Here is a 26,937-nt window from a genome sequence, read left to right as displayed (position 1 = left end):
CGCCCACGCGGCCACAGGGCTCCTGCGGTGTGGAGGAGGAAGCACACCCCCGTGTCATACTCCGGGGACCAGGGGACGCTGGGAAAACGAGGAACAGATCGTCCCTGAGCCTCCGGAGGGAACGCAGCCCTGCTGACACCTTGATTTCAGCCCGTGAGGCCCCTTTCGCACCTGCGACCTCCAGAGCTGGAAGATCACACACCGTGTTGCTGTGAGCCGCCACCGGGTGCTGACCAGTCACAGCAGAAGCAGGAATCTCACGCACCTGGTGTCCGACACTCTGTGGTCTCAGGACACCCTCAGGCTTCTGCAAACCAGGGCAGAGCTTTCCTCAGAAGCCTCTGGCCTCACCCCCGACCTTCCATCCAAACTCCCCCCCCCCCCAAGAGCCGAAAGTCTGCCCGGGCACACTGCAGATCACAGGGACTGGAGGACATGGCGTGATTCTGGGGTGCTGGCTGCCCTGTGGCTGGGCTGTCATGTGCCAGGTCCCTGTGTGGCCGGGGCACAGTCCTCACTCACCTCTCTCCTGCAGAGCAGAGCTGGGCAGGGTGACCCTGGCCCTCCCCTGTCCCTAACACAGGCAGGAGACTGTGAGGGGGAGGCTCACTCTGCTGTGACTGAGAGGAGGTGTCTCCTCTCCAGAAACTGTGCAGACCCCTCGACCCCTCTGTGCTCTGGATTCTGTGTCCCTGTCAGGGGGGAAGGGACTCTTCCAGCACCGGGCCTGACTGCACGGCCCTGCACCCCACTCAGAGCAGGTACGGTCCCTTCTAACAGTGCGGCTCAGCTTCCCAAATGTGGCCACTGAGGGTCCTTTTGAAGCAGAAGAGTAAGAAGCTGGGAAATTCCTTGACAAATGGAATAAGGGAGGCTGAGACCACATAATGAACCAAGGCGAAACAATTTGCATAATTCACAGACAGTGGATGAATCACAGGGTTTTATCTTCCCTAACCAAGGACACTGAGGAGGAAATAGTTTACACATTCCAGAACATTCCAGGCAAATAAGCCTCAGTCTCGATTCCTCTTCAAGAAAATTTTTGAAAAAATGAAATGTAATTCACGTGAAAGAACCCTGACACCTCTTTACACACATTTTGATGAATGTGCATATTGAGGACACACCTGGAAAGCTAATGAATATTCTGTTAAGACCCTTACTCTGAGACCTCACCTAGGATTCACCCCCTTTGTCCACTGAAGAAAGAGAAGAAACCTTCAGACAAAGAACCCAGAAGCATGCTCGGTCTAGAGCACGCCTATACTTTTTGCTCCGACACTAAGGTCCTCACGGGACTTGTACCTGGGAAGCAGTGGGCAGCGGCAGCTCCTCTCAGGCTAACCCCTTGAGCTTGTCTCCAAGGCCCCCTGTTCTCTGACTTCCCAGTGAGCTAAAGTAGCCCTGTCCAGGCTCTCCTGTGGCTTCTCCTGTCCTAAGCCCTTCCTTCATTGCACTGTCCCCAGCTGGAATAAACACCCTCCCCAAACCACCTGGACTTGTCTGGTGAAATCTTTCCTGCATGAAGTCAAGAAACCACACGCCACTTGCTGACCGGAGGCAGACCTGCTCCGGGCCCAGTCCCCGTCCAGTAACACTTTCAGCTTCCCGCGGTCCTTTCTGAGACATTTCCTCTTGTCACCTGTGCCCCACTGTCACCTGTGCCCCATCGTCACCTGTGCCCCACTGTGCTTTCTAGATCAAAGGGAACCCAGTCTTGTCTGCATTCCTCCTGCCCTGGACCAGGAGCCCACTTTGTCTCCATGTTCTTGAGTTTCTTTTACTGGGAACGATACGTACTTAGAAAACACGACCTGGGATTACGTGAACTCGGGGCTATGGGGGTTTTGTTCCGTATGGACCGCTTAGTACTAGGAAGGGTGCACAGTGTAAATCCACACAGGTATCCCCACTGGGTGTGACATTACAGGATTCACTTATGCTGTATCTGTGTCCCTTATGTGAAAACCCAATTGTTAACACAATCTTATAGATCCCTTTCTAAAAAAAAATTTGTTTCATCGTGTGGCTGTGGTCATTGAGCGTAAGCTTATCTTTCGTTTCATTTGCTTATATTCATGTCGGGCTGTGCTTCCTGCTTCCCAATTTTTGATGATTAAGTTGTGTTTTTGGACTATGTCAAATCCTTTTAGGTTTCAGAAGAGACAATTACGTAGAATGGTATGTTCAGAGATAACCACTTCATTCTGTCTCCTTCACCCTACACCCCTACCTATGGGAGATAACTAGTTTTGTTAGTTTCAGGTTTTTAGAATGAAATATATGTGAAAAACACCTCCTTTCTTAAAATAAAAAATATTCAGCCAAGTATATACATTGTCTTTCAACTTGCTGTTTTTCTCGTTTCCCATTGCTCCTGTAAAAAACTTCACAAACATCATGCTCAACAAGAGCCACATTTACGATCTGACAGGTCTAGAGCTTGGGCATCTGACATGGGTCCCCTGGGCTGACAGGACGGTGTCTCCAGGGCTTTTGTTCTCTGGAGGCTCGAGGGGTGGATTCATTGCCTCACCTTTTCCAGAGTCACATGTCACCACCACCCCCAACCCCATTCCTCAGCTCAGGGCTTCTCTGTCTTCAAAGGCGGCACTCTGCAGCAGGTCAGATTCTCCTCAGACCACATCTCAGCGACCCTGTCTCCATCACTCCCTCCCCTTCTCTGACCCTCACCTGCTGGTTTCTCCTGAGCTGCGGAATCCCACACAACTGGGGAAGCCAGAGACTCACTCCCCTGTTCCCCCTTTCGATTGGCTCCCCCTAGGCAGAGGCACGACATTGAAAAAGCTCTTCCCACGTTCTCAAATGCATCCCCATTTTCCTACTTGATTTCTTGATTTACAACATCAAGATGCATAGTCCGTTTTTTAAATACACACATCCTAAGACTCAGTTCTCTCTGCAGGGTGTTCAGTTACTTATCTCTTGAGCTGTTCCTAGATGGCGTTCTCACTTCTTCTTAACTCTTATTGGCTGTGACATTAGTCCTCCACATTCTAGTTCCCAGGTGTCTTCAATTTCCACTTCTGGAATTCGCAGCCTCACAACCTGGAAATTTCCTCCATTTTTGTACTCCAGTTCGTAAACGTCTCTTCAGCTGTGTCTTGTCCTGGATGGAAAAACTTTCTTTGACTATCTTCATCCTACTATGTTGTTCATATCTAAAACTTCCAAATCATCTCAAGGATGTCCTACTCTTCTGTAATAGACTCCATACTCTTGTCTGAACAATTCAGTATTCCCCTTTATTTTTATCAGATATTTATACACCTTTCATTTTAAGTCACACTTACGTTTTCCTTGTGACTCTATTTCATTGCATACGACAGTCCCCGTTACCGTAGACCACTGTCCTTAGTGCTTTGTCATATATAAGGGTGACTCTACATCCATTCTTGTTAGAAGTCTCTTCCCCTCACACACCTGATCTTCCACAGGTTTCTTCCAAGGTCGTCGGGGGAGTAAGGCTGACGGTGGAGAGGTAATGATGGCAGCTGCTCCTGCTCATTGGTGTCCACTCTTTCAGACCTAGCATCTGCCAGGGGTTGTGTAAGGTGGGGATGGATAATGCTGGCCTCATGCTCACATGTGGGATTCACTCGTGCCACTAAAAATAACCAGTGAGTTTGTGCAATAACTCTGCTTCTCACACCCCATGGGAGGAGTGACTCAGTGCTGACAAAGGGGGTGGGTCCGTGAGCAGATCAAGAGCAGCCCACCCACAGACACAAGGTAAGGGGCACCCCAGCTTCCAGCCTTCGCCTGAAGCCCTGACCCTCCCTTCTTGCAGGAACTGAGTGGAAACCCACATTCTAGGGACCCTTGATGGACCTGGGCTCTGGTTGCCACACAGCTTTGTTCTCTGTTCTTTGTGGGGTTTTTCTTGTGGTTTCCTGTCTCTTTGGGGAACTTTCATTTCTCTTTTCCTGCAAATGGTGATTTCTGCATATTTCAGAAAGACACTGGACCTGAACTGCGCAGGGAGACAGTGGACCTGTCCCTGCTGATCTGAGCTCCGCAGTCAGAGAGACCCATGTCTTCCTGAAGCATCTCCAGGGCTGGTGACCACCGTCCATGGTGAGGACCCCACAGGGAGGAGCTGATGGACGGGCTGAGGATGAAGGTGACCTCATGGGGGAGGCTCTGACAGGGAAGGACCTGCCCTGAGTCAGCTCTCCTGGAAGGGGCATCTCAGGAGACTGTGGGTTATTTCTTGCTGAATCATGGAAATGAGAACTAGGCCCTGGGGAAGGAATGTTCCCCTTTCTGAGGGGCTGCAGACATGACAGGACTGTGACAGGGAGGGTCAGCCTCCCAGTGGCCACACCCCGTGTGTCTGTCTCTGCTGAGGGCACCATGGTTTCTTCCCTCTGCACAGCCAGGACGAGAGGGAAGAGACACCATGACCCCCACACTCACAGCCCTGCTCTGCCTGGGTGAGAATGAGGAGGGGGAGGGGAAGCCTTGGTCCAGAAGTGACTCTGCCACACAGCCAGGCTCTGATCTGTCAGGACCCCAGGAGTCAGGAGGCTCACTATGGGGGAGGTGGTTCTGCTCAGGATTCAGGGCTAAATCTCACACGAAATCTCTTCCAGGACTGAGTGTGGCTCTGAGGACCCGAGTGCAGGCAGGTGAGTCTGTCCCCAGGTGTCCCAGTTTCCACTCCTCATGGGGACAAGGGGTCAGCCCTGGGAAGTTGTGAATGGAAAAAAGTAGTTCTGGGCTGATGGATTGGAGATATTTGAGGTGTTCAGGGTGAGAGCTAGGGACTGGGGTGGAGGATGTCTTGTGACCCAGCCCCTGATTTCCTTCCAGGGACCCTCCCCAAACCCACCGTCTGGGCTGAGCCAGGCTCTTGGATCGCCTGGGGCAGTTCTGTGACCATTTGGTGTCAGGGGACCCTGCAGGCCCAGGAGTACTATCTGTATAAAGACGGAAGCTCCGAACCTTGGTACAAAAAGAAGCCACTGGATTCCAGGGACAAGGTCAACTTCCCCATCACACAGATGACAGAGCGCACTGCAGGGATATATCACTGTTACTATCTCAGCGCCACTGGCTTCTCAGAGCAGAGTGACCCCCTGGCGCTGGTGATGACAGGTGAGGGGACACTTAGGTGTCCCAGCCTCAGGCTCTGCCCTCAGGAAAGGGGTCTGCTCTCAGAGGGTCTCTCCTCTCACAGCCCAGTCATGGGGGACGTGAGGGAGGTTTGAGCCCATCTAACATGCTGCCCTTTCCTCTCCTAGGATTCTACAGCAAACCCAGCCTCTCAGCCCTGCCCAGCCCTGTCGTGACCTCAGGCAGGAACGTGACCCTTCAGTGTGGCTCAGAAGAAGGGTTTGGAAAATTCATTCTGACTAAGGAAGGAGAACACAGGCCTTGGACTCAAGATTCAAAACAACACCCAAATGGGCGATTTCTGGCCCTGTTCCCTGTGAGCCCCATGACCCCCAGCCACAGGTGGACGTTCAGATGCTATGGCTATTACAGGAACAGTCCCCAAGTGTGGTCACAGCCCAGTAATGACCTGGAGCTCCTGGTCTTAGGTAGGGAGCCCCAGTCCTGACCCTCTATGTCCTTATGTTTGGTTAAGTGTCCTGCCCAGAATAGCCTTAATCTAGGACAGGAGTGCGGGATTCCAGGGCAGGGTCATCAAGATGGATACCCAGTCCTCAGAGGGATGGAGCCCAAAGGCCCCTTTCACCGCTGCCCCTTCCTCATGCCCGCCACCACATTGTCGAGGGGTGTGGAGGGAGGACCTCTCCAGGGCGCAGGGCAGACACAGGAGATGGGTGTGAGCAAATACAGCATCCCTGCGGGGGGCACTGTACCCCTCACTCTTCTCTTGTCTGTTTCCCAGCACCCTCTGCAGACCCCAGCGCCCCACCCCCGGGGCCCATCTCCACAGCTGGTGAGTCCCTGGGACCTCTTTGCTTCGTGGGAGCACGGACCTCCCCAGGGGGGTTCTGAGTGTCTCAGGGGATCTGATACCTCCTCAGAAACTCAAGAGTGAGCTTGTCCCCTGGGGAGGCTGGGAGGCGGGCAGAGATGCAGGGCTGAGGCAGGGGTTGGACCACAGGGGTCCACAGGCTCTGAGGCTGGCTGATGATGGGTGCTGTGGTCAGGGCAGAAGGAGATGCTGGGGCCCAGCCTGAGGGAGGGGAAGTCAAGGTGAGGCAGGGAGACAGCAGCCCCCAACCCTCCTCCTCTTGTCTTTGGTTTATGATGTACAGGTGGGGTCCTGTGTCAGGGGTCGGGTCTCAGTACTCCCTGAGAGGGTATTTTGGACAGGTCCCCTGCCATCTAAGCCTCAGCCTGTCCTCCACGCAACAGAGGAGAATCCCAGCTCAGATTTCCAGGAGCATCGCCGCTCTGACCCAGCAGGCACCACCCTGCTCTGCAGCAGTGAGGGGTGGCAGTGTTGGGTGCTTGGGGTGTGAGGGACACACAGGGCAATGACAAGGTGACATCCCAAGCGCTTTCCTAGCAGTCTGCAGTGCCCAGCCTGTTCTTATCGAAGGAAAACATCACAAATCAAAGAAAAATAAACAAGGGCTGGGAGACCAGGGCCCATGGGGTATGAATAGCAGCTCAATGGCTTCTCGGCGGGGGGGCCTCGGACAAGCCTCGTCCCCCTCTGAGTCCCTGTTTCACTGTCTGTGAAACATGTCTCCTCACGCCTCCCTCACCAGTTTGCTAAGGGATGTAGGTGAGATCCCAGAAGTGGAGGCCCTCCTCGTGGGTGGCCCACCCAGTGCTCAGGAAAGGGAAGATCTGTCCTCAGTTCCCCTCCCAGACACCCACTCGGAAAAGTTTACAGAGGCCTCATGTGGGGATGTCGGGTCTGTGGGACAGAGGATATTTCTTGGCTGGACGTCAAGATTGGGGAGGTCACAGGGTCCACTCCACAAAGTCTCTGACAGGTTGGTGAGTGGGAACTACGTGCGGGGGCTGCATCCAGCTCTAGCTACAGAAGAGACCTGGGGCACACGGGGACTGGGGGAAAGGTCTTTCCAATCTGACAAGCAGCCTTCCGAGCCCAAAGCTGGTGTTTGTCTGGTGGGGAAGCATGAACAGAGCACAAGGGATCCCCCCGTACCAGGTTCAAGTTCCAGCCTTCCACTTCTATGCTGGGAGACGTGGGGCACCAGATTTACCTCTCTGAACCTCCGTTTCCTCATCTGTGAAATGGGTGGAAGCGTGGGTGGCATTCACATATTGTTTCATTGCTATGAAGGTGAGAGGTGATTAAGTTACAAACCCCCAAAAGTACACAGTGGGTGCTCAATCCAATGACATTATTGGTTCATTCATGACATCATTGTGTCCAAGGTCTTCAAACATACCAGAAAGTTCTCATTGGGGTCGCTGTGACCTTCGTCCTGCTGCTCTCCCTCCTCTTCTTCCTCCTCTTCCTCTTCAAGCACCAGAAAAAGTGCAACAAGCCAGGTGAGTCCAAGATGGAAACAGCTGGTCTACCTGAGAGGGGCACCCTTCCTCTAAAGACACATGAAGTGGCTTGTTAGGGCACCAGCCAAAATGTGGTATAAAATAAAATAATAAAATATAAAACAAAAAAATACAAATAAATAAATAAAGTAAGGTAATGTTCAGTTTTGAGAGTTCTTCTAATTAAACAATCCAGATTTCTAGGAAGCTCTTTCTATCCCGGCTGCCACTGATAACCTTCCTGGGGCAGAGATCTGGGATTCCCACAGAAGTACGGCTGTGACAGGAGGGGCCCTGTGTGGAGGGAGCAGGGTGCACCCAGCACCTGAGGAACCAATGCTGCCAGTGAGGAGGGGGAACCATGAGAAGGTGCCATTAGCATTCTGCAGTCAAGAGTGGTGGGAAGGGAGTGGGTCTGGTTGTGAAGAATGGGTGGAAGTTAAAGAGGTTGGGAATTTCATTGCTTTGAGAAAATATATCAATATATGGGGTTAACCATCCTTGAAAAATTTAGAAAAAACGGAGATGTATTTTTTTGGAATTGAATGTGTCACTATAACCTCATTTAAAAAAGAAAAACATTTAAAAATATTATATATATATATTTGTATATATATACACACACACATCAACTGACATAGAAATAGTAAGAGGTATCAGTGTTTGTACTGTGTGCACCAGCTAAGTTCTAGACACAGTGACAGCCCACTAGAAATAAGCCCACCTACCACCCAGATCATGGCCTCTAAATACCATCCTCTGTGAGAATGAAGAGATGTAACAAGAACAAAACTGGACTTTTGAAACTGTTCTTCCAGGTTCATAAAAATATATTTAAATCAACCATGCAAGTTTTGAGTGCTACCTTCTAATTTCACTTACATTGAATTCCAACTGGACTGGGCTGGGGATCACAGCCTCTGAGACCCTCGTGAGGCCCTGGAGGCTGCGTTCTGGGGTGTTTTCAAAGCTAATGTCTAACTTTTTTCAGCTGCTCCAGACCCTGACGTTCAGACCAGAGTGCTGAGGAAAAGGTGATTTCTTCCCCAAAATGTCCCTAGACCTCCCGCCTCCACCTGTGGCTCCTTCACCAGTGCCTGACGGTCCTTCTCTCCTCCCTCAGCTTTGGCTCCAGCCCCACGGCCCATGCCCATGAACAGAACCGGTGCAATTGGGGAGAAGGTGAGGTCCTGGGGCGGGGGTACACGGGAGCTGGAGGAGGGATCGAAAAGGGTTCTGGGCTTCGCGGTGAGGAAGTGTGCAAGTCCCACGTCGGCGCAGTCTTAGACACCTCCCTGCTCCTCCATGAACTTCAGCCTCCCCACCTATTTTGGGAGGGGCTAGTGGGGATCCTGGCATGAGATGGAATCTCCTCATTCTCCAGGTACTTCGCTAAGGGATCCCCAAGCTGAAGAGGACAAAGAGCTGGACGGTCGGGTAAGACCCCTGCCCTATCCAGGGCGCCCACCACAGGCGTGCTCACAAACTAAATTCGTGGGATGCTTGTCCCGCCTACCGCCACTCCCAGCTCAGCGTATCTGAGCGTGCCCATCTACACGAGGACACGTGCAGGCTGTGGGAACACCACTTCTCAGTGGGTTTTTCTGATACCACAGGGGCCCCTTCTTCTTGGTTCCCCTACTTGGGTCCCTTTGATCCTTGGTTGTTCATATCTCTGAATGGTCACGCTGCCATGGTTGGTTGTGCTGTTTGTGAACTGCATGATAGTGATTGTAGGGTTGAGACCTTCCTGGTGCTGTCTGACCAACGTGCCTTTCCTTATTCACACAAAATCCCCCTGTAGACCAGGCAGACCTGGTACTGTGACACTCTTTCTTTCTTTCTTTGTTTTTTGTTTGTTTGTTTGTTTTTTGGTTTTTTGGTTTTTTTTTGTATTTTTCTGAAGTGAGATGCCCGGAGGCAGAGAGACAGACTTCCACATGTGCCTCACTGGGATCCACCCAGCATGCCCACTAGGGGGCGATGCGATGCTCTGCCCATCTGGGGCCCTTGCTCCTTTGCAACCAGAGCCATGCTAGCACCTGAAGCAGAGGCCATGGAGCCATCTTCAGCACCTGGGCCAACTTTGCTCCAATGGAGCCTTGGCTGCAGGAGGGGAAGAGAGAGATAGAGAAGAACAAGAGGGCAAAGGGTGGAGAAGCAGATGGGCGCTTCTTCTGTGTGCCCTGCCCAGGAATCAAACCTGGGACTTCCACAAGCTGGCTGATGCTCTACCGCTGAACCAAAAGCCAGATCCCCTCTGCCTCTTTCTTTCTTTAACTGCATTTTCTGTCTTTCCTCCAGTCCCATGGATTGAGATGCACTGGATTTGCCCAACAACGTGCTGTGGCTGTAACAATTGGCATTTGATGCCTACTCCCACAGGAAGTCCACCAGCTATCTTGTTACTCTACCCTGGAGACAGCTCTGTATTTATGTTGCAAAATTTATTAAATCCCAGAGATAGCTGGAACCTCTCTCTATTCATAAATCCACAATTGTTTCTAGCTCTGATCTCTTCTCTGAGCACCAGTTTCAAACATCTGAATACCTGTGAGACATCTCTATTGTCTTTTTAGCGGGCATTTTAATGTCACACATATAACATTTTATTTTACACTTACAGTTATTTTTTTTTTTTTTTTTGAGAGAGAGAGAGAATCAGAGAGAGGGTAAGGAATAGAAAGAGAGAGAAACATCAACCCATTGTTCCATGTTGTTATGCTCCCATTGATTGCTTCTCAAACACACTCTGACTGGGGCTTGAACTGGCGACCTCTGGGTCAAACTGCAGCCTTGGGATGCAGCTGGTGCCCTTAGGAATGATCTGGTGACCTGACGATTGAGCTGGTGACCCTGTGATCAAACCAGTGACCCTGGGCTTGTGCGGCTGACCTCAGTGTTTCGGGACAACATTCTATCCACTGTACCACAGGCCAGAGCATACGTACAGCTCTGAAATGTTTTCTCCAAAGAGTTGTTTCTTCTCAATGTTCAATACTTAAGACAAAAAAAAATACAGAAGCCTTTTCTAATTCTTTCTATCTCTCCCTACTGTGTCACTAATTCTTTGTCTCCCTAACACTTACCACCGTTCCACACAACCCTGCTTCTTGTTGATGGTCTGTACTCAACCCAGGGACCGTGAATTCCCCAAGGGCAGGGCCCTTAGCTGTCTTCTTCTTGGCCCTTTGACAGGTACCCTGCCTCTCTGTGTCTCTTTCTCTGTGTCTCTGTGTCAGCGGTTTTCAACTGTCACTCCATAGACCAGTCCACCAGAAATTTCATGCCAGTCCACGGAAGAATGAACCACCCTGATGCTGTAAGATTATAGACCCAGTGATCTTAGTCAAATTCTCTCATGCTCAGGATGATTTCTGTCCTAGCGGTACTTGAAATAATGCTCTTATTTTCACTGTTCCCCAAGTATAAAAATGTTGAAAACCACTGCTAAGTTGCTTTTTCTGTCTTTATCTCTTTATATAGCTAAGTAGACAAGAGGATACACAGATGGATACAGTATTAGCATTTATAGAAAATATATATTTTATATATTTATGATTATAAATATACTCCTATATATGTGTATAAAATATATGTGTGTATATACATATTATATATATTATATACACACACATATATATGTATATTGGGTGAGGTGAGAAATCAAAGCCTACATGAAGGTCCTTCAAGATGTCTAGTTTCTCCCTCATTAGTTCGTTTGTTTATTCAATGAGTCAACAAATTCTTAATAGAAATCAAGAAGGCAGGGATGACAAGTTCCATGCACAGACAATATTCGGCAAGTCAGTGACCATTAGCTCCAAGAATGATCCTCCTGATTTGATGTTCTGCTCACCAGGCCCTCTGGGGCTCTGTCCTAGACCAGGCGATATAACATGAATGGAAATGTAGCTGAAAAAGGAGTTCATATGACCTGAGTTATGATTTAAAATCGACTCTCTGGTTTCTGAGTGGAGACTTGGCAGAAAAGAGACAAAGGGAACAAGGAATGAAGGTCCATGTCCTCCTGTCTCCCCAACGCAGAGCCTGACTACAAAGACACCCAGGGAGTGATGTACACCCAGGTGGACCATGCAAGGGTCAGGTGGGGGGATAGTCACCCTGCCTTCTGTCCTGGCAGAGGAATTGGTGTCCACAAAGGGCAGATAAGAGGCAGAGGACAGGAAGATGGGCAATCAGGTGAATCCTTTCTGCTCTAAGTGTCCTGGCTTCTCCCTGCCCCAATAATACAACTGTCTCTCACTCTACCCTTTCCAGGGTGCTCCATCCTTGGAACCCCAGGATGTGACCTACGCCCAGCTGAACCACTTAACCCTCAGACAGAAGACAAGTGCAACCCCTTCCTCCCCGTCAGAGAAGCCCCCAGATGAGCTCAGCGTGTACGCTGCTCTGGCCACAACTAACCCAGAGAGGACACAGACTGCACACTCCAGAGTGAGCCCCTGCAGGGACTCTGGAAGGCATACTGGACTCTCAGCTACTGACTCCAAGCCTGAGGTCATTTTGTAAGCAAGCAGAATATCGCGAGACCTTCGAAGTCACCTAGTTCTGCAAGTGAAGATAAATATGAGCTCTACATTTTTAGACATAAAGCAATACAGTTTTACATAACTAATGATGTGGGAAGAAAGATCACAAATAAAGACAGAAATATTTTTTACTTAAAAGATAATGTGAATTTTATACATCAATACATATCCTTATTTGAATAGTAATGCAAATGTGATATACACAGACCAAATGGGAAAATTTAGTGCCTGAATGAAATATTTAGAAAGCAAGGAAAGCCTGAAATTCAGCGACCTAGGTGAGCATCTGAAAACGACAATCAAAGAACAACAAATTCATCCTATGACTGCAGATGAAAGGATATAAAAAGGATAAGGATAGGCCCTGGCCGGTTAGCTCAGTGGCAGAGCGTCGGCCTGGCGTGCAGGAGTCCCAGGTCCGATTCCCGGCCAGGGCACACAGGAGAAGCGCCCATCTGCTTCTCCATCCCTCCCCCTCTCCTTCCTCTCTGTCTCTCTCTCCCCTCCCGCAGCCAAGGCTCCATTGGAGCAAAGTTGGCCCGGGCAATGAGGATGGCTCTGTGGCCTCTGCCTCAGGCGCTAGGATGGCTCTGGATGCAACAGAGCAACGCCCCAGATGGGCAGAGCATCACCCCCTGGTGGGTGTGCCGGGTGGATTCCAGTCGGGCGCATGCGGGAGTCTGTCTGACTGCCTCCCCATTTCCAACTTCAGAAAAATGCAAAAAAAAAAAAGGATAAGGATACATATTTACATGGAAAGAATAAAAAAGAGAAAAATCAACTGCATTAATCTTCTCGGGTTGCCATAACAAAGGACCACAGACTGGGCAGTTTATAAGGACACTAACCTAGCTAATCAAGGACTCACCCTTATGATCTCATTTAACATTAATTACTGCCTCAGAGGTCCATCTCCAATTACAACTGCACTGTGGGTTAAGCGGAGACATAAACATTCCATCCACAACATTCCATCCCGAGAGCCACCCCCGTATTCATGTCCTTCTCTCATGCAAAATACATTCATTCCAGCTCTACAGAGCTGCCCAAATCTCCACTCATTCCACCATCAACTGTCAGGTCTCAAGTTCAAAGTTGCAGCTACGTATTGTCTGCCTCAGACCTAGGTGACACTTGGGGTAGGACTCATTGGAAGGCAGAAGTCCTCTGCAGTTGTGAACCTGTGACCAGACACATTAGGTGCTTCCAAAATGCAGGGCTGTGGCAGGGAGGGGGGAGATATTCCTATCCCCAAAGGGAAACATTGGAAAGACCCATCCAAAGGGTGATGGGTTCCTAGTACCTTCAGCATCTAGCAACATTCATTAGGTCTTTTTGTGTGTGTGTGTCTCTTTTAGGTTTAATTTCTTTCTTTTAAAAAAATTTACTTTTCAATTACCATTTACATTCAATATTATTTTATATTAGTTTCAGGTGTACAGCATTTGTGGTTAGATTTGATGCTCCATCCCTCTGAATAGCCATGTCACCTCCATGGCTCAGCCAGGTGGCATGGCACCTTTGTCTCCCTGTGGGGACACTGCTCCCAAAGCTGTGAGTGAGGGACATCAGTCCCGTTGAATCTGAGGAAGTGACTCTAACTTTTTTTTTTTTAGTGACTCTAACTTTGCGGTCAATGTGGCAGCTCTGATCATCTCTGAATGGCCTTTAGGGGTCATTCTTTCCGTTTTCTTGAAAAACAATAGCTCTCGTTTGCAGACAGATAAGAGAACCATCTCAGCCTGTAGTAGCTGAGCAGGGTTTCTGTTCCAACAATCCCATCATCTCTTTCCCAACTGTCTGTCCATCCCCACTGGGGTGCTCTCTCCAAACCCACTCTCATTTCTAGCATATGGACAGCCAAGAATTTTCCAAGTCATTTAGTTCTGGGTCCATCTGCTTCACAGTTCCTTCTTCAATTCAGCTCCCTCCTCTTGAAGGTACTATCAGCACTCGGGAGGACCGAGGCTGCATGTCAACATTTTGCTTAGGAAAGTCTTCAGCTAAATATGCAATTTCATGGCTCTCAAGTGATATTTTCTAGAAACATTAGAAGGCGACCAAGCCAAGTTATTTACCACTTTATAAAAAAGATTGCCTTTTCTCTATTGTCCAATACTGTATTTATTATTTCTGTCCGAGGACTCACTGAGAGGGGTGTGATCATCTATATACTCCAATCAAAATGCTGTTCACCATTTATCAGTATTTCCTGAGAAGGTGAAGCCTTGCACTCTGCATCTCCTCTTTTCTTTCTGAGTCCTCCCCAGAATCACCTTTAACGTCCATATGTTCACAGGCAGTCCAACCGTAGCACTAGAATTTTTTTTTTCTAGCATGCACCACAGGACTCCTCTACCCTCTTCTTGTTACCAGTTCCAAAACTGCTTCCAAGTCTTTGTACCAACTTTTGTGCTATTTTGCTTATACTTCTATAACAAAATATTATGGACGGAGTGTTTTAAGCAACAAATACTAACTTTTTTGCAAGTTCTGGAGAATGGAAGGCCCAGATCAAGAAGACAGGAGGGTCAGTGTCTGGGGGGATTTCTCCCTGGGCTTGCAGACAACCCCTTCTTCCTGTGAGAGAACTTGGCCTTCCCTTGGTGTGAGAACATGGAGAGACAGAGAATGAACTATCTGGTCTCTATTCTTATAGGGATAGTGAGCTTATCATATCTGGATCCCACCCTGGTAATCTCATTTAACCCAATTTCTTAGAGGTCCCACTCCAAATGTAGCTACACTGTTGGTTAGGGCTTCAGCATGTGAATTGCAGGGACACAAGCATTCAGTCCACAGCATGCATAAAGCCCGCCGTATTTAATATTGGACATTCTTAAAATGAATAACACTCAGCCACACCAAACAAGAAATAAAGATATGGCACCAAGAACTCATACCAGTCATGAAATGAGACATCACTCCAGATCCCGCAGACGTTTCTTGTGTCAACATAAATACAAGATGTAAACTGAGGAAAGCTCCAATGTCCAAAAGATTGAGTTTATTTGGGAACAGCAGAGGAATTGCAATATGGGACATGCAAACTGTAGCAAGCTATGGGTGAGTTCGCTGAGGATTTGGAGCAAGTTAGATTTATGGGCAAGAACTGTGAGGAGGGGGAGAGTAGCTAAAGTACAAGCAACAACTTCGTTGTCTTGAGGAGGGGGAGATGCTCCTGGTGGAGGTTCATTGGTGAAGGGCTGTCTCCGTGCTCTGTAAATCAAGCATTTATTCTCTTTCAGTCTTTTAGTTTCCTTGAGAATCCGTATGTGAAATTATCCATTTTCTATCCTCCAGTTCTATTTTAGAATGACCTCTTTCACAATACATATAAGTGCGCCTTGTGAAAAAGTTGATCCAATTTAGACAAAATGGACTAATATCCAAAATTTATTTTCGAAGGAGGCCTTGAGAATTAATAGAAAATCTGAATCATCATTGAACTATCAAAAGTTACATCTGAAAATTAAAATCATCCCACAAAATTAACTCCAGGTTCATCAAGATATGCGGTGACTTCTTCTAAACAATTATGGAAAATTAGACATTAATTTTATATTAAACATTTTTCTAGAGCAATCCCACTTAGGCTAACATGAAAACCTGAAAAGGATATTTCAAGAGAGAAAAATCACACTTAGGTTTTCCACATACATTCAGGTGCAAAATAACTTTATTTTTTTTCCAAGTGTGAGAAGGAAAGATAGAGAGACAGACTCTCACATGCACCCCTACCGGGATTCACCCACCTACTCAGTCTGGGGTTGATGCTCCACTACTGAGCTATTTTTAGTGCCTGAGGCAGTGGCTCCACCAAGCCACCCTGAGCACACCTGATGATGTGCTCAAACCAATTGAGCCATGGTTGTGGGAGGGAAAGAGAGAGAAGGAGAGAAGGAGAAAGAGAGAAGAAGGAGGGCTAGGAATGGAGAAGCAATGGTCGTTTCTCCTGTGTGCCCTGGCTGAGAATAAAACCAGGACAAACACTTACCAGGCCGATGCTGTATTACTGAGCCAACTGGCTAGGGCCCAGAATAACTTTTTTAAAAATTGAATTTACTGGGATGACAGTGGTTAGCATAATTATACAGGTTTGAGGTGCCCAATTCCACAACATGTCTCTGCACACTATACTGTACGTTCAGTACCCCCAAGTCAACCTAGTCAAGTCATTGGCCATCACCACTTACACCCCCCATAACCTCTTCAGCTCCCCCTACACCCTAGCAATCACCACACTGTTGTCTGTATCCATGAGTTAGAGAAAAAAAGGATAAAATAACTTTTTTTAAAGTGAGAGGAGGGGAGATAGATGGACTGCCACCTGCACCCCAAATTTGATGCACCCGGCAACCCTGTCTGTGACCAATGTTTGAGTACTGAGCTATATTTTTTTACACCTGAGGCTGTCTCACTACAACTGAGCTGTTCTTAGTGCCGGGGGCTGATGCTCAAACCAATCGAGCCACTGGCTGTGAGAGGGAGAGAGAAAGAAGGGGGAGAGGGAGGGGAAAGGAGCACATAGTAGCTTCTCTTGTGTATTTTAACCAGTTATTGAAAAAAACGTTCTGCATTGACTTGAGAGAGAGATGGAAAAGAAGGGGAAAGGGGAGAGGGAGAGAAAGAAAGAGAGAGAGAAGAGAGAGAGAGAGAGAGAGAGAAGCATCAACTAGTTGTTTCACTTAGTTTTTCCAGTTAGTTGTGTGCTCATAAATTGCTTCTCGTGTGTACCCTGACTTGGGGGTGGAACCTGTGATCTCTGGTGTGCTGGGTCAACACTTTGTCCACGGAACCACTGGCCAGGGCCATTTTTATGGAGATAAATGGGGTCTTCAGGACCAGAGGAGCACCCAGCTGTTCTTAAAATGGAAAGTGCTTGTGCTCTAGGAGAAATTGAATCCTATCTAGCCAAGAGATGTGCTTCTGATTACAAAACAAAGAGCATCACAGTGACCCCTGCTGGCAAACTGAACAAGACCAGAGTCATCTGGGGAAAGTCACTTGCGTTCAAGGAAACAGTGGGTAGTTTGTGCCAAATTCCAAAGCAACCTCCTTCCGGGACCATTGGACACAGAATCCATGTTATACTGCACCCCTCCAGATTTAAATGTCTTCAAAAGTAAATGAAAAAAAGTGGATGTGTTCTCTTGTAGAAAAAAAAAAAAAAAGAATGGAAGAGCCCTGGCCTGATAGCTACTGAGTTAGTTAGAGCATCGTCCTCAAGCATAGAGGTTGCCGGTACTATCCCTGGTCACGGCACATACAAGAACACATTAATGTTCCTCTACCTCCCTCTCTCCTTTCCTCTCTCACTCTCTCAAACCAATGCAATAAACATTAACAAATAAAAAGAATGGAAGAAAACATCGGATTGTGATGTTACTACTCAATTCACCCTGGTAGTAGGTGACACATAAATATTTAAATAAAGATAAGTTGTCCTCGACAAATCACAGCTCTAGCCTGAATCAGTGCCCCTAAGATTCAGGACAAAGGCATGGGACCAAGAGGAGAGCCCTGCCTGAGGAACATGGGCACTGAGAAGGCAGCACTGAGCCATAACCTTGCCCCCCACCCCACAGAAGGAGGGGGTGGACGCAGTTGCGAGAGAAAGGAGAAGACCGTGGAGGGTGTAATAGAAACCCACACGCTGGGGCCATGGAAGGGACATGTTTCCTTCCTTATTTCCCCGTACTTCCCCTTTGTGCTCAGTGTCAAAGACACTGGACCTGAACTGCACAGGGAGACGGTGAACCTGTCCCTGCTGATCTGAGCTCCGCAGTCACAGGGACCCACGTCTTCCTGAAGCATCTCCAGGGCTGGTGACCACCATCCATGGTGAGGACCCCACAGGGAGGAGCTGATGGACAAGCTGAGGATGACGGTGGCCACATGGGGGAGGCTCTGACAGGGAAGGCTGTGCCCTGGGTCACCTCACCTGGAAGGGGCGTCTCAGGAGGCTGTGGGTCTACTTCCTGCATCTTCATGGAAATGAGAGCTAGGCCCTGGGGAAGAATGTTTTCCTTTCTGGGTGGTGCTGACGTGACAGCCATGTGACAGGGAGGGACAGCCTCCCAGTGGCCATAATTTCTGTGTCTTTCTGCCCTAGTGGCACCCTGGTTTCCTCCATCTGCAGAGCGGGGTCCAGAGAGAGGAGACTCCATGACCCCCACACTCACTGAGCCATAACCTTGCCCCCCACCCCACAGAAGGAGGCCCTGCTCTGCCTGGGTGAGAATGGGGAGGGGAAGGGGAAGCGCTGGTCAGGGATGGACCCCGCCCCACAGCCAGGCCCTGGTCTGTCAGGACCCAGGACTCAGGAGGATCATGTTGGGGGAGGGGGTTCTGCTCGGGCTCAGGAGCAAATCTCTCACAGGAACTCTCTTCCAGGACTGAGTTTGAGCCCGAGGTCCCGAGTGCAGGCAGGTGAGTCTGTTCACAGGAGTCCCCAGTCCCATTTGTCATAGGGGACAGGGGCCACCCCACGGGCAGCTGGGGATGGAGAACAGCAGACCTGTCTGACAGATGAGAGACCTCTGGGAGGGCCCTGGGACTGACAGCTGGGAGCGGGGGCGGGTGGGAGGGAAATGTCTTATGACCTCTGACTCCTTCCAGGGACCCTCCCCAAGCCCACGCTCTGGGTGGAGCCTGGCTCTGTGATCCCCTGGGGGGACCCTGTGACCCTCTGGTGTCAGGGGACCCTGGGGGCTGAAGAGTACCATCTGGATAAAGAGGGAAGCACACAACCGTGGGACACACAGAAGCCACAGAAGTCCGAGAACAAGGCCAAGTTCCCCATCAAGTACATGACAGAGCATGACACAGGGAGATATTACTGTAGATACCTCAACTCCAGTGACTGGTCAGAGCGCAGTGACCCCCAGGAGCTGGTGGTACAAGGTAAGGAAACACTCAGGGGTCCCGGCCTCAGTCTCTGCCCTCAGGAAGGGGGTCTGCTCTCAGGGGGTCTCCCCTCTCACAGCCCAGCCCTGGGGGACATGAGGGAGGGGTGAGTCCATCTAACATGCTGCCTCCTCCTCTCCTAGAATCCTACAGAAAACCCAGCCTCTCAGCCCTGCCCAGCCCTGTGGTGACCTCAGGAGGGAACGTGACCCTCCAGTGTGGCTCAGAGCAGGGGTTTGACAGGTTTATTCTGACTAAGGAAGGAGATCACAGGCACTCCTGGACCCTGGACTCACAGTCACACTTCTTCAGAGGGAGATATCGGGCCCTGTTCTCTGTGGGCCCTGTGACTCCTAGTCAGAGGTGGACATTCAGATGCTATGGCTGTTACAGAGACAGACCCTACGTGTGGTCATTGCCCAGTGACCCCCTGGAGTTCCTGGTCTTAGGTGAGTGAGTCTCATTAGTGTCCTATTTTTGGACTGAGGCACGAAACATATTTCTGACATCTTTGCTGTGAGGGGAGCCCCGTGTGAGAGAGTGGGGTGAGGGGAGCAGAGACACAGAGAGAGAGAGACAGTGAGATCTGGGCCAGGACAGGAGAAGACATTGCATGGGAGGATCAGCCCCTGTAACTCACATCTGGTCTCCCCAGGTGTGTCTCAGAAACCCTCCCTCCTGACCCAGCAGGACCCCATCGTGGTCTATGGACAGAGCCTGACCCTCAAGTGTCGCTCTGATGTCGGCTATGACAGATTTGTTCTCATCAAGGAGGGGGGACATGACCTCCCCCAGAGCCTTATCCTGCAGCCCCAGGCTGGGCTCTTTCAGGCCAACTTCTCCCTGGACACTGCGATCAGCTCCCACGGGGGCCGGTACAGATGCTACGGTGGACACAACCTCTCCTCCGAGTGGTCAGCCCCCAGTGACCCCGTGGACATCCTGGTGGCAGGTGAGGGCCCAGTGGGTTCAGTCAGGGACCCAGACTCTGCACAGGCCCTGCTGGGGGATCTCAGGTGGTGATGGGCAGAGTGAATGTGCAGGGTCCCAGGGAGGGAGACAGAGAGACAGGGGATGGGAGGGGAGGGGAGACTCAGAGAAACAGAGACAGACAGAGAGGAGGGTCCTCAGAGAGAGGGCTGCTGACTCTCAGGTCAGAACAAGGTGGCGGGCAGCCCCTCACCCACCCCCCTCTCTCTAGGACGGCTCCCTGATAGACCCTCCCTCTCGGTGCAGCCGGGCCGCACGGTGGCCTCAGGAGAGAACGTGACCCTGCTGTGTCAGTCACAGAGCCCGACAGACACTTTCCTTCTGTCCAAGGAGGGGACAGCCGATCCCCCCCTGCGTCTTAGGTCAGAGCTCCGAGCTCAGCAGTACCAGGCAGAGTTCTCCATGTGTCCTGTGACCTCAGCCCACGGGGGGACTTACAGGTGCTACAGCTCACAGAACAGCAACCCCTACCTGCTGTCACACCCCAGTGAGCCCCTGGAGCTCCAGGTCTCAGGTGAGGGGACACTGACCCTGTCCTTCCTACACTTGGTTACCTCAGGGCCATGCCCCTAGGAATGTCGGGGACAGTAAAAAATGAGGGGGTGCAGGGGGTTTCAGAGAGGAAGGTCCAACCCACATGAGATTGGAAACACACAGGACCTCCCACCCTGAGCCCCCATTTCTGATCTCAGCAGAGATAAAGAGGGGCGGGTGGAGGGAGGCATGTGGGAAATGAGCAGGGATGTGATCAGACTGGGCAGAGAAGACAGACCCCCACCCCTCACTTCCTGATGTCCTCATATCAGAAACGGGGCCTCTGGGGTCCCGGCCCCCACGGGATGCTCTCCTGTAGAGGGAAGTATCCTCACCTGTGGGCACCGCTCTGCATAGCCCCTGTGCTCCCCTGGGGGCCTGCAGGCACTCAGTGCTCCCCTGGGAATAATGAGGGGGCATGTATAGCTCACGAGGACCCGGGGCCTTCCCCCAGACGGTGTGCATTCGTGTCAGTGGGCTATGCACACGGGTCTGTTATTGCTCTTGTCTGAGAACTCGTAGGCAACACTTTAATGTCTAAACTGACAATTTAATTTCCGTTATATGGAGTCACGATTCAAATATAAATAACTCTATTTCTATTTTCTTTGGGAGTACATTAAATTCATACATTTATTATTGTGAGTAACATCTTGTTGATAGTGTCTTCTTATCAGACACATTTTCAAAGGAGATTTAAACTTTTTTTTTTATTTTTTATTTTTATTTTTTATTTTTTTTACTGAGAGTAGGAGAGGCAGAGGTAGACTCAGCATGCTCCCCGACCATGATCTACCTGGTAAGCCCACTAAGGGTGATGCTCTGCCCATCTGGGGCCCGGGCTCCTTTGCAAATGCAACCAGAACCTTTTCTTAGCACCTGAGGCATAGGCCATGGAGCCATCCTCAGCATCCAGGGCCAACTTGCTCTAATTGAACCATGGTTGCAGGAAGGGAGAAGAAGAAAGAATTAGATAGATAGATAGATAGATAGATAGATAGATAGATAGATAGATAGATAGATAGATGATAGATAGAGAAGCAAGAGGGGGAGGGGTGAGAAGCAAATGGGTGCTTCTCCTGTGTGCCTTGACTGGGGATCGAACCTGAGATATCCACACACTGGGCCAACACTCTACTGGCCAATGAGCTAACAGGCCAGGGCCAGGTTTAAACTTTCTTGAAGTTAATAAATATCAGAAACATTAAGATAGGTATTGTTATAATTCAGTAAATTTATAATCTTTAAGAATTGTACACCTGAAATCAGTATGGCTTTTTTTAACAAATGTCACCCCAAGAAATTCAATTTAAAAGTTTTGAAAACAGAATTACACATCTAATTTGTAATTTATAAACAAAGTATTTGATTCCCTTATATTTTCTTTTTTCTTTTTTTTTTTTTTTTGTTTTTTTTTTTTGTATTTTTCTGAAGCTGGAAACGGGAGAGACAGTCAGACAGACTCCCGCATGCGCCCGACCAGGATCCACCCGGCACGCCCACTAGGGGACGATGCTTTGCCCACCAGAGGCAACGCTCTGTCCACCAGGGGGCTATGCTCTGCCCCTCCAGGGGGTCGCTCTGCCGCGACCAGAGCCACTCTAGCGCCTGGGGCAGAGGCCAAGGAGCCATCCCCAGCGCCTGGGCCATCTTTGCTCCAATGGAGCCTTGGCTGCGGGAGAGACAGAGAGGAAGGGGGGTGTGGAGAAGCAAATGGGCGCTTCTCCTATGTGCCCTGGCTGAGAATTGAACCCGGGTCCCCCGCACGCCAGGCCGACGCTCTACCGCTGAGCCAATTGGCCAGGGCCATATATTTTCTTAATAATAGTAAGTAAACATGAGAAAGCTGTTGATTTGGGCATATTTATTTCACAACTTGCTAGCTTCCTAAGATTCTCTCTCTTTGATTGTGTTTCTTTTTTTAAATTTATTTAGAAAATTAAATTTCACAGGATCACATTAATCAATGAGTATATAAGTTCCAATAAACAATTCTATAACATTTAAACTTTTGATTAAGTCAAATAATTTTCTGTCACCATATATTTATTCCTCTTTATTCACTTCCCCCTCTCCCTCCCCACAGCCCCCTTTCCCAGTAACCACTTCACTTTTATCTCTAGCCATGCGTCTCAGTTTTATATCCCAAGTATATGTGAAATCATACAGTTCTTAGCTTTTCCTGATTTACTTATTTCACTCAAGGTCCACCTATGTTGTCGTAAATGGTAATATGTCATCGTGTATTATGGCTGAGTAGTATTCCATTGTATATGTACCACTTATTCTTTATCCAATCCTCTATCCAGGGACACTTTGGTTGTTTACATATCTTGTCCACTGTGAATGATGCTGTAATGAACATGGGGAGGGGTACATGTGTCTTTGTGGACCAATCACTTTGAGATTTTGGGGGTAGATATCCTGTAGAGCAATTGCTAAGTCATATGGCAGTTCTATTCTTAATTTTTTCAGGAACCTTATACTCTCTTTTATACTGGCTGTACCGGTTTACATTCCCACCAACAGTGCATGAGGGTTCCTTTTTCTCCACAGCCTCTCAAACACTTGTTACTAACATTCTTGCTGATAATAGTCAATCTAACAGGTGTGAAGTGGTATCTCATTGTAGTTTTGATTTGAAATTCTCGAATAGCTAATGAAGATGAGCATCTTTTCACATATCTGTCAGCCATTAGTATGTCCTCTTTGGAGAAAAGTCTGTTCAGGTCCTCTTCCCATTTTTTGATTGGATTGTTTGCTCATTTGTTGCTGAGCTTTGCGAGTTCTTTATATATTTTGGATATTAACCCCTTATAGAAACTGTTTGCAAATATCATCTCCCATTTAGTTAACTGCCTATTTGTTTTGTTGTTGGTTTCTTTAGCTGTGCAGAAGCTTTCTAGTTTGATGTAGTCCCATTCATTTATATTGACCTTTACTTCCCTTGCCTTTGGGGTAAAATTTATAAAATGCGCTCCACATTCAAGGTCCATAAGTTTAGTACCTATCTTTTCTTCTGTGCAATTTATTGTTTCAGATCTTATATTTAGGTCTTTGATCCATTTTGAATTAATTTTAGTGCAATGGAACAATCTGTAGTCAAGCTTCATTCTTTTGCATGTAGCTTTCCAATTTTCCCAGCACCGTTTATTGAAGAGGCTTTCTTTTCTCTATTGTGTGTTTTTGCTCCTTTATCAAATATTATTTGTCCATATATATGTGGTTTTATTTCTGGGCTCCCTATTCTGGTCCATTGATCTGTATGTTGGTTTTTCTGCCAATATCATGATGTTTTGATTATTGAGGCTCTATAGAATAATTTGAAGTCAGTTGGTGTGATTCCTCCAGCTTCATTCTTTTTCCTCAGGGTTGTTTTGATTATTCAGGGTATTTTATGGTTTCATACAAACCAGGTAATTATTAATTCTACTTCTTTAAAAATGACATTGGGATTTTGATGGGGATTCCTTTAAATTTGTATATTGCTTTGGGTAATATGGCCATTTTAAATATGTTAAATCTTCCAATCCATGAACATGGAATATTTTTCCATTTCTTTGTGTCTTTTTCAATTTTTTTCAATAATGCTTTATAGTTTTCAGTATTTAGGTCCCTCACATCCTTGGTTAGGTTTATTGCTGGGTATTTAATTTTTTTTTTTTTGCATTTGTAAAAAGAATTGTATTTTTGAGTTCAATTTCTGAAGTTTCATCATTGACATATAAAAAAAAATAAAATTTTGTATATTGATTTTGTATTATGTGACTTTACTGTATTGGTTTATTGTTTCTAATAAGGTTTTGGTGGAGTTTTTGGGGTTTTCTATATACAGGATCATGTCATCTGCACAAAGTGATGCCTTGACTTTTTCTTTCCTGATATGAATACCTTTTATTTCTTTCTCTTGCCTGATCACTCTGGCTAATGCCATGTTCCAAAACTATATTGAATAAGAATGGGAAGCCTTATCTTTTCCAGATTTTAGAAGAAAAGCATTCAATTCATCAACATTTAATATGATATTGGCTGACGGTTTATCATATATGACCTTTATTATATTGAGGTACTTTTCTTCTATTCTGATTTTATTGAGTGTTTTAAACATAAATGGATGTTGTATCTTATCAAATTTCTTTTCTGCATCTGTTCATAAGATCATATGATTTTGGTCTTTGTTTTGTTGACGTGGTGTATTATGATGTTTAATTTGCATATGTTGAACTATCCTTGTGCTTCTGGAATGAATCCCACTTGATCATGATGTATTATTTTTTAAATGTGATGTTGTATTCGATTTGCAAATATTTTGTTTAGGATTTTTGCATTTCTATTCCTTAGAGATATTTGTCTGTAGTTTTCTTTTTGTATGTTGTCCTTGGCAAGTTTTGGTATGAAGGCTATGTTGGCTTCATAATATGTGTTAGGGAGTATTGCTTCTTGTTCTATATTTTGGAAGACTTTGAGAAGTATAGGTACCATATCTTCTTTGAATGTTTGGTAGAATTCACTAGTTTAGCCACCTGGTCTTGGACTTCTGTTTTGGGGAAGCTCTTTGATAATATTTTCTATTTCCTCCTGTTTATAGGTCTATTTAGGTTTTCCACTTCTTCATGATTCAGTCTAGGAAGATTGCATAATTCTAGGAATTTTTCCATTTCCTTAGGTTGTTGAATTTGGTGGCATACAATCTTGTATAATATTCTCATCTGATCATTTGTATATCTGTGATCTCTGTAGTAATTTCTCCTCTCTTATTATGGATTTTGTTTATGAGTCTTTTCTCTCTTTTCCTTATTGATTCTAGCCAATGGTTTGTTGGTTTTATTGATCTTTTCAAACAACAATTAAAATTGCATTAATTTTTTCTGTAGTTTTTTTTTGTTCTCTATTTCATTTACTTTTGCTCTAATTTTTATTATTTAATTTTTTATACTGACTTTGGGTTGCCTTTGTTCTTATTTCTCTAGTTCTTTAAGATGTGATGTTAGGTTGTTTATTTGGGATCTCTATTGTTTCTTGATATACACCTCTGGTATAAACTTCCCTTTTATTACTTTTTTGCTGCATTCCAGAAGTTTTGAGATGTTATGTTGTCATTCTCATTTGTCTATATATATATTTGATCTCTGCTTTTATTTCTTCTTTGACCAAATCATTTTTTAGAAGTATGTTGTTTAATTTTCATGTTTTTGTGGATTTCTTTACTTCCTCTTTGCAGGTGAATGGTCAGAAAATATGTTTGGTCTAATTTTAATCTTACTGAATATATAGATCTTAGTGCTGAGGCCCAACCTGTGGTCTATCCTTGAGAATGGTTCATGAACCTTGGAAAAGAATGTATAATCTGATGTTCTGAGATGAAATATTCTCAAAATGTTTTTTATGTTTCATTGACGTAACGTGTTGTTTAAGGCTGATATATCTTTTTCGATTTTCTGTTTGAATAATCTACCTAAATTTGTCAATGATGTGTTGAGATATTTAAGTATGATTACGTTTTTGTCTGTTTCTGTTTTTAGATCAGTTAGTAGATGTCTTATGTAGTTTGGAACTCCCTGGTTTGTTGCATATACATTAAAAAGTGTTATATCTTCTTGATATACTGTCTTTTTTACCATTATAAAATGTTTATCTTTGTCTCTGGTTACCTTTTGTTATCTTGAAGTCATCCTTGTCAGATATGAGAATGGCTACACCTGCTTTTCTTTTGGTATTATTTACTTGGAGAATTATTTTCCAACCTTTCACTTTGAGTCTACTTTTGTCCTCACAGCTTAGATGTGTCTCTTGAAGGCAGCATACAGTTGTACATTGCTTTTTGATTCAGTCTGTTACTCTGTGCCTTTTTATTGGTGAATTCAGTCCATTTACATTTAGGGTAATTATTGACCCTAGAGGATTTCCTATAGCCATTGTATGTTTGTTTTATTTTTCTGGTAGCTTTAAGTCTCATTTGGTTCTTCTCTTTTATGTTTCTGTCAGTATTTATAGTATTCCATACTTTCTTCCCTGTTTCTTCCTTTTTTAAGGGATGTGTTTTACTATTGTGGGGGGGTATTTTGTGGTTGGTTACTATTAGGTTATTAAGAGAAAAATATTTGTATGTACAAGATTTCTTTGTCTTATTAGTACTTCTGCACTCTATCTTCCTTTGGTACTGTAAATCTTTATCCGCTCTTCTTTTATATTACTGCTGTCACAGATTTCCCTGTTTTTATTGTGACATTGATGTAGCTTTTACTTGTAGTTTTGTTTTTCGTTGTTCTTTGTATCTGGAAGAACAACCCCTTGAGTATTTCCTGTAATGGGAGATTTCTGGTGATAAATTCTATCAGCTTCTGTATGTCTGTAAAAGTTTTTATTTTGCCTTCATATCTGAAGATAACTTTGGTGGGTATAGTGCTCTTGGCTGGTAACTCCTCTCTTTTTGTTAATTAAATGTTTGGGTCCACTCTTCTGGCTTGTAGAGTTTCTG

At 46.7% G+C, this 26,937-nt stretch overlaps 1 protein-coding gene and 1 pseudogene across 2 annotated transcripts in view; both read left to right on the top strand.

Annotated features, from left to right (window-relative positions):
- The window catches only part of LOC136399362 (leukocyte immunoglobulin-like receptor subfamily A member 5), a 429,345-nt gene extending 417,187 nt beyond the window's left edge, over nucleotides 1–12,158 (top strand). The window contains exons 2-10 of one of the 2 annotated variants that reach the window (XM_066374453.1): nucleotides 4,620–4,655; nucleotides 4,840–5,124; nucleotides 5,271–5,570; nucleotides 5,885–5,935; nucleotides 7,357–7,473; nucleotides 8,465–8,507; nucleotides 8,597–8,655; nucleotides 8,858–8,910; nucleotides 11,755–12,158. In XM_066374453.1, coding sequence (XP_066230550.1) covers nucleotides 4,620–4,655; nucleotides 4,840–5,124; nucleotides 5,271–5,570; nucleotides 5,885–5,935; nucleotides 7,357–7,473; nucleotides 8,465–8,507; nucleotides 8,597–8,655; nucleotides 8,858–8,910; nucleotides 11,755–12,006 — 1,196 coding nt within the window. In that variant the 3' untranslated portion in view covers nucleotides 12,007–12,158. The remainder of the gene's footprint in view (nucleotides 1–4,619; nucleotides 4,656–4,839; nucleotides 5,125–5,270; nucleotides 5,571–5,884; nucleotides 5,936–7,356; nucleotides 7,474–8,464; nucleotides 8,508–8,596; nucleotides 8,656–8,857; nucleotides 8,911–11,754) is intronic. The other variant, XM_066374454.1, reaches the window with a different exon arrangement.
- The window catches only part of LOC136399378 (leukocyte immunoglobulin-like receptor subfamily A member 6), a 44,593-nt pseudogene continuing 21,617 nt past the window's right edge, over nucleotides 3,962–26,937 (top strand).

The sequence above is a fragment of the Saccopteryx leptura genome, chromosome 3 (assembly GCF_036850995.1).
Source record: "Saccopteryx leptura isolate mSacLep1 chromosome 3, mSacLep1_pri_phased_curated, whole genome shotgun sequence".
In the NCBI taxonomy this organism is placed as follows: Eukaryota; Metazoa; Chordata; class Mammalia; order Chiroptera; family Emballonuridae; genus Saccopteryx; species Saccopteryx leptura.
This window is presented reverse-complemented; position numbering and strand designations above follow the sequence as displayed.